This window comes from Borostomias antarcticus (assembly GCF_949987555.1).
Source record: "Borostomias antarcticus genome assembly, chromosome: 1".
NCBI classification, from domain to species: Eukaryota; Metazoa; Chordata; class Actinopteri; order Stomiiformes; family Stomiidae; genus Borostomias; species Borostomias antarcticus.
In genome coordinates, this window is record NC_140234.1 from 37,630,220 (window position 1) to 37,642,446 (window position 12,227).

General features: G+C 46.5%; 1 protein-coding gene across 1 annotated transcript; it reads left to right on the top strand.

The window, feature by feature from the left end:
- Positions 1–250: 250 nt before the first annotated feature.
- On the top strand, positions 251–11,938 carry alp3 (alkaline phosphatase 3). The gene is given in 12 exon segments (XM_084448331.1): positions 251–370; positions 1,524–1,640; positions 2,160–2,275; positions 3,190–3,207; positions 3,211–3,364; positions 4,019–4,191; positions 5,509–5,649; positions 5,824–5,893; positions 8,074–8,208; positions 9,378–9,569; positions 10,461–10,577; positions 11,322–11,938. Coding segments are annotated over 12 exon segments (1,599 nt in total). The 5' UTR covers positions 251–300; the 3' UTR covers positions 11,618–11,938.
- The last annotated feature ends 289 nt before the right edge of the window (positions 11,939–12,227 follow it).

Here is a 12,227-nt window from a genome sequence, read left to right on the forward strand (position 1 = left end):
GTTTAGGGGTGTTCTAGGGATAGGGTTAAGGTTAGGGTTAGGTTTACGTTTTATTATGGCTACGGTTAGGTTTTGGGGGCCCCACAAGGATATAAAAACAAACTGGTGTGTGTGTGTACGTGTGTTTGTCTTGAGCACAAATCAGCCTGCTGATACTAATCAGTGATTGAGTCACGAGGCCATTGAGATACCAAAGGTCCATAGTCACTATTAGTTTAGTTTTATGGCGGCTCAGATATAATCCTCTGTTTCTCTGAGAAGTGATCAGAGAGAACCTCTGTCCACTCACCGGTCATCATCATGAAGACCAGAAGACTCTCGGCCCTGTGGCTGTGTCTGCTAGTGGGTTTGGGTTCGACCATCGGCAAAGGTAAGGAAAGAACAACAGTAATGTCAGAACGCTAGAATACCCACTGCCTTACAGCAGACGATGTTATCCCAAAGGTATCTGCACGCTTCCCCAACCAACGGCAACCGACACCAACGTTGGCTCGGTGTGCCATGTTTGTTGGATGGATTTTGCAACTTAAACTACCAACATTCTAACTGCCAACATTAGAATGTTGGGTGTTGAGAGTTGGTTGGCGTTTGTTGGGGCAGTGTGCAGGCTCCTTAACATGACGGCTCTATGTTTTGGTCACCTTCAATGTGTAAAAAGAAGGGACACCTTGCCAGCGGCCCCATGCCAGGGGGACACAAATCATGCGGGGGTCTGGGGGTCTCTCCCCCATAAGATTATGAGTGTCAGACACTTCATATCCTGCATTCTAATGCATTTGCACCAATTTGTGTTTTATGCATCAATTTAAAAGTCCTCTCAATTTCAAAACACTCATCATGAAGAAAATAAAGAGGCAATGAGAGTAAAGCACAGTTGCATCAATTATACTAAGATCAAATCAATAAACATCAGATCATAGACATGGGCAAAATGTTTGGCCTGATGAACTTGGAAATAGCAAATGACCTGGCAGACCACAGAGACCAGACATTGAATAATGGTTGTTAGCTAGCTATGTGGCCTTGCTGAATGTTAACCAATGCTAACTAGCCTAACTGGTTTTAAACAGCTAATAGCAGCAATCATCACAGACGTGTCTTGCATTGTATAACCCAGGGAGAGCAGCTCCATACCTGCTCCCTCTGGTGGTGAGAGATGGAAGAGCATGCTAGTCAAGTCTGCATCGCTGCCTAGAGCAGGACCACAGATCAGTCCACAGGGAGCTTATTACTATTCCCTTTGATGTGTCTTAAACACTCGCACACACACACACACACACACACACACACACACACACACACACACACACACACACACACACACACACACACACACACACACAGTGAAAATTTTGGATGCACAGCATATGCTCAGCATTTCTGTGAAATGTCTGGGAAAATGCTGTGTTGATTTTGTCTTGGCATGTATCTATTAAATCAAATTGTGTGTGTGTGTGTGTGTGTGTGTGTGTGTTTGTGTGGTATGGTGTGTGTGTGTGTATGTGTGTGTGTTCGTGTTCCAGTGGCCGAGGAGGACCCAGAGTTCTGGAGGGCCCAGGCCCAGAAGTCTTTGCAGGCGGTGCTGGACAGGAAGCTCAACACTAATGTGGCAAAAAACATCATGCTCTTCCTGGGAGACGGTGAGGATCCTCACAGTAGTACCCCCACTGATGATCTATCTATCTATCTATCTATCTATCTATCTATCTATCTATCTATCTATCTATCTATCTATCTATCTATCTATCTATCTATCTATCTATCTATCTATCTATCTATCTATCTATCTATCTATCTATCTATCTATCTATCTATCTCCCTCTCTCTTTATATATTTATATATTTATATATTTATATATTTATATATATGTATATAGTATATAGTATTACTATGAGTAGTCTTGTATTATTAATAATAATATACATAGTATTTATGTACTGTATTATAGATCAACAGTAATACATAGACACATGATTACAGACTAGGTATTCTGGACTGAGAAAACAGAAGACTACAGCAGAGAGGACCTGATCACTGGATCTCACCTGATAGTCCCATTGTGTTAGGAAACACTGAAATATGCCTCATTCTCTAACATGATGGCGTAAGTGTCCACCATGTGTGTGTGTGTGTGTGTGTGTGTGTGTGTGTGTGTCAGGTATGGGCATCACCACCATCACTGCTGCCCGCATCCTCAAGGGCCAGCTGCAAAACCAGACGGGGGAGGAGACCATCATGACCATGGACACCTTCCCCCATGTGGGCCTGGTGAAGGTACACACACACGCACACGCAAGCTCGCACGCACAACATTTAATTAAACATGGTACCCGTATCTTATACATATGGCAGTTTAAGACCCTTTAATCCTTGAACACACAAGCGGTCTCCCACTCGTTCATCTGCACACCCGCATGTAAACACTCACACAAACTCACGCATGTACACAAACTGTCTGTCACTTGCTCCTCCACACACACACACACACACACACACACACACACACACACACACACACACACACACACACACACACACACACACACACAAGGCAAGGCAAGGCAAGGCAAGGCAAGGCAAGGCAAGGCAAGGCAAGGCAAGGCAAGGCAAGTTTATTTATATAGCACATTTCAGCCACAGGGCAATTCAAGGTGCTTTACATGAGACATTAAAAGCATTAAAACAAAAAGCAAGACATTAAAGACATTTAAAACAAAAGGCAGGACAAATTAAAAGCATTAAAACAAAAAGCAAGTCATTATAGACATTTAAACAAAAAGCAGGAAAAATAGAATACAGGAATAAAAGTTACAGTGCAGTATACTGATAAACATAGCTCCTCTTAGAAAGCAGTGGCAAAAAGAAAAGTCTTCAGGCTTGTTTTAAAAGACACACACACGCACACACACACGCGCACACACACACACACAGAAACATTCCGAATTTTACAGTCCATTCACATCATTATTTGATGTATTTGTGCAACCAAGGGCACAGAAGAGATGATGTGTATTGATATGCACATGATGAATGTACGATGCGAGCTCAAGCACACATATTAAGCTGTCTACCTACCAAATACCTTCCATGTTGCTTCCTGATACAGGTGTGTGTATTGAGTTTGCTAATGTGTTTGTCTCCCTCCTGTGTGTGTGTGTGTGTGTGTGTGTGTGTGTGTGCTCTCATAGACCTACGCCGTGGATTTCTAGATCCCAGACAGTGCCGCCACCGCCACCGCCTACCTGTGTGGCGTGAAGACCAACCTCAACACGGTGGGGCTGAACGCTGCCGCGCGCAACGGAATCTGCAGGTCCCAGAAGGGCAACGAGGTCACGTCCATCCTCAAGTGGGCCAAAGACGCAGGTATTCACCCTCCTGAGCGCCATCTGAACCTGACTGGCTTACAGCATCAAATGAATACGATGGATAGGTAGTTGCTCACTCCCTATTGTGATATCACATAATATATAGTTCAATAAGGGACAGTGGATGTATATAGTACAGTGGAAGGTTTATAGTATAATATCATTATTTCATTAGCCATTATGATGTTTGATCGACAAGTTTGATCAGTTTAGTACAGTTTGTCCCACACAGACCACCGTAGCTGGGGCCTCCCTGAAGGTATGTTCTGCCCCAGTTGTCAAATCCTGCTGACGGAAGCAGCTCGCTGACCTTGACTCTTATCTTGTTCCTATGTTATCAATGACCATTGACCATAAATATCTCATGTACCAGACAGTGCCCTGACCCATGCTGTTTTTTTAAAGCCCCGAAACTGATGAACTGCTTGATATGTGCATAGCAAGTAGACATAACCATACATTACATTGTAAAATGTAATGTACATAGCCATCATGGGATAGATATCACACATGCACGCACACACACACACACACACACACACACACACACACAAACACACACGCACGCACGTGCACACACACACACACACACAAACCAGTGTTGATTAGTTGGATGATGGACACCCCTCCATCCCTCCCTCCTCCCTCCCAGGCAAGTCTGTTGGCATCGTCACGACAACGCGGGTGCAGCACGCCACCCCCGCCGCCAGCTACGCCCACAGCGCCAGCCGCTCGTGGTACACCGACGCCGACCTGCCCGACAGCGCCAAGAAAGGGGGTTGCACGGACGTCGCCTCTCAGCTTCTCAATAACACAGACATCAATGTGAGCATCAGAACTCAAATACTGTGCATGCAGACGTACTCAGGGGCGGATGGCCATCGGGAGCACCAACTGGCCTGGCACGCGGTGAATGGCCTGCCTCCCCCCCCCGTCAACAAATCGCGCAGCACCCCCCCCTCCCACCCCCGGCATGAAATATTCACCCAGTCCGGCCCTGGACGTACTGCAGGCCTTGGTGCTGCCCGGTGGAGGAAGTGTTCTCTGTGTGTCTGTGTTTGTCTGAGCTCTGGTGGATGTGAGTGAGGCACGGAGATTATGTAGTTGGTTGGGAGCTTAGTTATTTTGTAGCCGCTTTTATGTCCAAACCAACAGGAAGTGTCTTAGTAAGGTGTTGGGGCACACGAGCCACTCGAACAGCTTCAATGCAATTTTTCTCTGGAGCTCTGGAGGGATGACACACCGTTCTTCCAGAGATAATCCCTCATTCGATGTGGATGATGGCGGCGTAGAACGCCGTCTAACACGTCGGCCCAAAATCTCCCATAGGTGTTGAGTTTAGGCATTCAGCTGGGTTGAGATCTGGTGACTCTGAAGGTCGTAGCATATGATGCACATCGTTTTCATACTCATCAAATCGTCCAGTGACCCCTCGTGCCCTGTGGATGGGGGCGTGGTCATCCTGGAAGAGACCACGCCCATCAGGATAGAAATGTGTCATCATATCCAGGAGCTTGATTGCAAATGTCACTTTAGTCGGTGTTTCTCTTTACTGTAAACACCAGCTAGTTGAGCAGTCTTTGTGACTGAAGCTCCTGCCATTCGTGCCCCAGTAATGAACTCTCTTTCAAAGTCACTTAGATCTTTTCCTCTTGTCATCTTGATCCAAAATCGAGGTCAACTGGGCGTGCTCAGCATTTATATATGTTACAGAGCATGGGGGATGTTCATTTATACATGTCACAGAGCATGGGGGGATCTATTCTTTATGTTTCTCCACTCATTCATTGATATTTGTCCTTAAATTTGTCATCTGTCTGGTATTCATGAGATTGAACGTAATTGTTGTGCGTGTGTGTGTGTGTGTGTGTGTTTGTGGTATGTGTGTGTGTGGTACTGTGTGTGAAGGCTAAGATCAAAGGGTAAATAAAACAGTGTGTGTGTGTGTGTGTGTGTGTGTGTGTGTGTGTGTGTGTGTGTGGGTGTGGCTAGGACCAGAGTGTAAATAAAACAATGCGTGTGTGTGTGTGTTTACACGTGCACACACACATGTGTTCATGTGTCTGTGTGTGTGTATGGTATGTGAAGGCGAAGATCAAAGGGTAAATAAAACTATGTGTGTGTGTGTGTGTGTGTCTCCAGGTGATCATCGGTGGAGGGAGGAAGTATATGACCCCTAAGGGCACCAAGGACCCAGAGTACCCCCTAGACACGGCCTCCCGCGGCAAGAGAACGGACGGACGCAACCTCATAGCAGAGTGGCTGAAGATGAAAGTGGGAAAGGTAAACACACACACACACACACACACACAGGCATACACACCTCACACAAACATATTCTGTACTAAGTGAGTCATACTGTATGTACGCCCAGAAATACAAAACATCTTAGTATGATTAATACAGTTATTCATCATTGTGTGTGTGCATGTGTCCTTGTGTGTGTGTGTTCTGCAGGTAGCTCGCTATGTGTGGAACAGGACAGACTTTGATTCAGTGGACCCTGAAACCACAGACTACCTGATGGGTGAGCTGTAATAATGACTGCAGTGGTCTGTAAAGCATGTTATGTGAAGGTAACACACACATAGCGCCCTTGGTTTCAACAGTAGAGTGTGTAGCGTTCATGCGTAGAGTGTGTAGTGTTCATGCGTAGAGTGTGTAGCGTTCATGCGTAGAGTGTGTAGCGTTCATGCGTAGAGTGTGTAGCGTCCTTGGTTCATTCACTATCGCTCCCACTGCAGTAGATTCTCCAGCACCTGGTTGGTTTGCTCATCTTAACCTTACAGCCACTTGCCTTCAATCAATCAATCAATCAATCAACCAATCAATCAATCAATCAATCAATCAATCAACCAATCAATCAATCAATCAATCAAAGCTTTATTTATATAGCGCATTTCATACCCAGAGGCAACACAATGCGCTTTACAGAGAACAAGGGAGGTGGGCAGACATCCCACCCCTACATATTCCAGAGGGAAGCAAAAAAACAGTAATCACCCGGGGGCCAGATAAGTGAGCTGTAAAAATTCTTCCCTGACCCCTCTCAACGAGGCGATCGAGCAAGCTCCTGGAGTATGTTTGTCTACCGGCTAAGAACATTTATAGAGCAATAAATAACATTAAATTACATTTTCAGAGTAAGAGAGGCTAATAACATCATAGGAGAGACATGACAAACACTGGTGTATGTCTGTGTGTGCATGAATGTGCCTGGGCCCAGATAGAGGCAGGGGTCAGGGGTAGGATCGGGGTAGGAAAAGGATACGGACCCGGGTTAGGGTGAGGGGAAGGGGGTACTGGGCCCAGGCCTAAAGCCGGAAGTGAACTGTTGTATGTCTGTGTGTACGTGTGTGTGTGTTAACTAATTTGCTACGACATCTGCAGCAGACACAGGGGTATCTATCGGACTCAGGTTGGTCTGCTGGTGACAGTGGGGCATCCACTGGACCTGGTTAGAAGATAGGAGGGAGAGAGAGAGGCACTAGGGAGAGGGGAGGCAGAACAGGGTTAGTAGCACACAGAGCCATATATAGAGCAATACATTACGTCAAACTACATTTTCAGAGCAAGAAAGGCTAAGAGCATCATGGGAGAGGTGTGGCAAACACTGATGTGTGTCTGTGTGTGTGTGTGTGCCTGGGCCCAGATAGAGGCAGGGGTTGGGGTAGGGTGGGGGGTAGGAAAAGGATACGGACCCGGGTTAGGGTGAGGGGGAGGGGATCTGAGCCCAGGACTGGTGTATGTCTGTGTGTGTGTGAGCGTGAGTGTGAGTGGGCCTGGGTCCAGGTAGAGGCAGGGGTCGGGGGTAGGGTGGGGGTGGGAAAAGGATACGGACCCGGGTTAGGGTGAGGGGAAAGGGAACTGGGCCCAGGTCCAGGCCTTGGTACTGTGTGCACTGTACTTTTGTGGTAGACAGACAGATAGATAGATAGATAGATAGATAGATAGATAGATAGATAGATAGATAGATAGATAGATAGATAGATAGATAGATAGATAGATAGATAGATAGATAGATAGATAGATAGATAGATAGATAGATAGATAGATAGACAGACACGTGAATTTTTTGCATGCCCTAATGGGAGGTTTCTAGGCACCAGAAGGGCCCTTGAGCAGTTACCCAGCCAAAATGAAACTCGAACCCAGAGGCCTTTGAAAGTGCTCTTCTGAAAGAAGGCCCAAAATCAAGTTTCATTTGGTTTTGGTATGGGTATGCCAGACTAACCTTGGCATATAGGAGCAATCACCACAGATAGATAGATAGATAGATAGATAGATAGATAGATAGATAGATAGATAGATAGATAGATAGATAGATAGATAGATAGATAGATAGATAGATAGATAGATAGATAGATGGATAGATAGATAGATAGATAGATAGATAGATAGATAGATAGATAGATAGATAGATAGATAGATAGATAGATAGATAGATAGATAGAAAGATAGATAGATAGACAGATAGACAGATAGACAAGACAGATAGATAGATAGATAGATAGATAGATAGATAGATAGATAGATAGATAGATAGATAGATAGATAGATAGATAGATAGATAGATAGATAGATAGATAGATAGATGGTGGTTCGTGGTTGTTTGTGTGTGCGTGTGCCCGTGTGTGTATTAATACCGCAGGCCAACATGTGTTCCATATCTGTGCTGGACTGTGAGTGTCTCTCATCTCCCTGCAGCCCTGTTTGAGCCCGGAGACCTGCGGTTCGACCTGGAGCGAGACCCTCGCATGGACCCCTCCATCGTCGAGACGACCGAGAAGGCCATCCGCATCCTTCGCAAAAACCCCAATGGCTTCTTCCTACTGGTGGAAGGTGGGTGAGCGGTTAACGACCTGTCAATCAAGCTGTCAGCTAACGAGCACAGCCATCAATCAATCAATCTGATCCTAAAAAAACAGGCCCATTGATTGTTGAAGTGAATCAATTTATTGATTATTTAATCATGTCAGAGGAAGATAAGACTTTCTCTATTGATTATCCAACTTGCCCTCTGATTTCGTTGTAGGAGGGTTTTTAAATATTATGGTGTCAATATGAAGTACTATGTCGTATTGACTATTCCCTTGTACTAGTGGACTGTTCAGCGGTGTATTGACCAGGTCAAGCCGTTTGTTTTTAATGGCCGCAGTGCCGGGGCCTCTCCGTGTGAAACGCGTAGCTGGCGCAGTGTGTGTACCTCCGGCAGTGAGAGGGGGGGGTAGCGCCGCGTCTCAGGGTGACGCATCGCTGCCCCATCCCATCCTCTGGGCCAGGCTCGGCGCCGGGGGCCGGCGGGAGAGTCACGAAACAATGGCTTCAAAATAACAGGCAGGATTATTAATAGACCCGGGCCGTACGGTACGGTGCTCCAGATCACCGCTCGAGCCTTGGGATCCCGACGCACAACCCCCGACCCTCAGCTCTCCACTCCCTCGCTGACTGCACAGATAGGGAAGGAGCTCACATTCACACTTTGGGGAGTTTTGCTTGTAAAGTGGTACAGTGGTTTGTTCAATGTTATTGTAATGTTTAGATAGGAGCGATTAAAATTACATTACAGTCATTTAACTGACGCTTTTATCCAGTGACAATAATTGCATCTAACGTAGGAAAAGTCTGTGTACTACTTCTTTCTAGAACTCACAAGTGCATCTCCTTTCTAAAACAAGTGACTAAGAGCATAATTTTGTGCTGAAGGCAAAGTGAAGAATAGCAAACTAAAAATACAATAGGTGGTTAAGAGTGAGGATCCTGGTAGTACTTCTTGAAGAGATGACGTTCAGCTGACATTGAACTTCAGTGGTGTGCGCTGTTGTCTTTCTCTGAATTGAGCATCTGGTCACTGATTTTATGTATTGAATTATCTTCTTGTTGTCATGAGCTGGAGTCCTAGTCAGAGCTTCAGTGTAAGTAGCTGCATAGAGTGTCACTCACAGTGACGGACTCCACTAGGAGCCAATGGTTGACCAGCGCCCTGCTTGTCCCCTCCCTCTGTGGGTCAGGTGGCCGCATTGACCAGGGTCACCATGCCAGCCGGGCGTCCATGGCCCTCCATGAGACAGTTGCCTTAGACAATGCTGTTGCCAAGGGCTTGGAACTGACCAATGAGGAGAAGACTCTGACCCTGGTTACGGCTGACCACTCCCATTCCCTCTCGTTCAACGGATACCCCTTCAGAGGAAACAGCATTCTGGGTAAGTGATGACCTCATAAAATAGCTCTGACCTCATAAATATTGAAGTTGGGTTACGATCCTATTTTTTTCCCACTTCGATTTAAGCGTCACAAACACTTAGTCCAATTGGACATAAAATGGAGAAAAAAACATCTCCTCTGGTACACCTCTTCTCCGCTGTCCCCCTGGGTGCCCGGGTGGTGATGACATCAGAGGTGGCGCAGGTCTCTGTCGGGCCTGAGTCTCCGCCTGCCAGACACCGCTGGCTGCTTAACACCCCCCTTAACACCCCCGGCAGCAATTACAGAGGAGAACACAAACAGCTTATAGAGGCTCCTCCCTCTCCCCCCCTCTCTCTCTCTCCATCTCTTTTTCTCCCTTTTTCTTCTCTCTCTGCGGCATGTCTCTCATCTCTCCCTTAATCCCTCTCTCTTCATCCCTCTCTATCCTTCCTTTCCACAACTCTCTCGGTCCCTTCCTTCTCCTCTCCATCTCTCCCTCTTACCTATCTCTTTCCCTCTCTCACCCCTGCCCTCCCCTCCCTCCCTCTCTCTCCACCCCCCCACACCCCTTTCTCCTCCATCCTCTCTCTCTCTCTCTCTCTCTCCCCAGTGATTAATGTGCTGGTGAAACGCTGAGCACTTCATCAGCAGGGACTCCTGCTAACACTTCCTCTGGAGACCCAACAAGCTGCTCTCAGCCCCGCCCACTCCACCACCAACCGCCCACCTGGGGGACACACAGGGGAGGCGCATGTGTTTGTGTGTGTGTGTGTGTGTGTGTGTGTGTGTGTGTGTGTGTGTGTGTGTGTGTGTGTGTGTGTGTGTGTGCGCACGTGATTCCCCCATGTACTTAAACAACACCTTTAAGTTGTTAACAAATCTCCATTGTGTTTGTCTTCCTCTCCTAGGGAAAAGTCCAATGTGGGCGAAGGACCTTCTCCCTTTCACCACACTGATGTACGGCAACGGACCCGGATACAAGATAGTCAACAACAAACGGCCGGACATCCGCAAAGTCAACACAAGTAAAGAAACACGATCTGTTCTGTATTCACGTTCAGATGCGCCTTCAGACTCTCTATGAAGTTTGTCCTCTGTCTTTGAGCAGCAAGAGTGTTCTTCATTAGGCTGGACCTTTCTGGAATCTCTTCTTCTCCTCTAACTGAATGGAAATGCAGACAGTGTGGAAGTGTTGACTAGAAAAGCTTCCCTAAGACCCCATCTTAGATGTGTACAGTGTAGCTCCTCCGCACCGTGAGCTCCAGGGATAGACCACCTGTGGCCTTCTCTCGTGGTCCCAGCTCACTCAAAGTCAGGTCACCAAGTTCACTTGTTTAATGCATCCAGGATCTAATCATAGACATAGTGCTAAAATAGACAGTCATCGCTATCCTCTTCTGTATCCAGGGGAATCATAGACATAATACTAAAATAGACAGTCTTTGCTGTCCTCTCCTGTGTCATCCTGTGGGAATGTCTCGACAGAATGAAGGGAAATAGTCCAGAAATGGTCCATTTTGAGTTGTGGTGCCATCTTACCAGAAAGTTGTGGGACCTGGAATTGGCACTGAAATTAATTTAGGGGCGTGCTCAACGTCGTTTTCGCCTCACTGCTGCAGCCCACATTTGATTTATACACACCCTCCTGTCCTTAACATTTAACACACATGTATTGACGTTTCCTTCCTCCTTTCTCACACGTTTATTGACCTTCCCTCCGTTCCTTCCCTCTCTCCCCCTCTCTCTCTCTCTCTCTCTCCATCTGCCAGAATCCAAGGACTATGTCCAGCTGTCGGCGGTACCGTTGGACTCTGAGACCCACGGAGGCGAGGACGTGGCGATGATGGCGCGCGGGCCCATGGCCCACCTGTTCGAGGGAGTCCAGGAGCAGAACTATATCGCCCATGCCATGGCCTACGCCGCCTGTGTGGGTCGCAACCTCAGGCACTGCCAGGACAACACCGATAGCGTCACAGAGAACACAGCCTCCTTTGGGTCTGGCGGACCTCCGGGGTGGACAGGGACCGCCCTGTTAACTGCTCTACTGGCTGGACAGCTGCACTGACAGACCAATGGAGGGAGGGAGGGAGTAAAGGAGAGTGAAAGAGAGGAATGGAAGGAGAGAGAGGAAAAAAGAGAGGGCGATCCAGCTATGTGAAGAGTAGAAGAGTCATTTTACCCAAAACTAATATAAATTAATTGAGGTAAGCTAATGTTTATATTTAAAGAGCTGAATTATTTGTTATGAAAGAATTGCATGTATTTTCTGCTCTGTTGTCTCTTTGTTGTGTTGTTTTTATATGTTTGAGACCAAGGACCACAATGGAAACAAGTCTATGACTTTGTTTGTTTGAGATGCATGTCTGTCTTTTTTAATGTATTTTAATGAAATGTCAAATAATACAAATCAAATGTTTTTTCTTAAATAAAAACAACATGCAAGCCTTTAATTTGGACCTTGTGGTCAGCATTTCATGAGTAGGCTATGTTCAAAAATGACACGGCTTAGCACAGAGGTGGCATGGCTGCCTGTGTCAGAACACCAGCGAGAGATCTCATTATTGAAATGACTCTCCCTCATCGGACCTGACCCCATTTGATCTCCCAGTCTAATATCCGCATTGCTAATTGAGGAAGGGGGTGGTCGCTGTTTGATGGCAGTAGTACAGCGCATC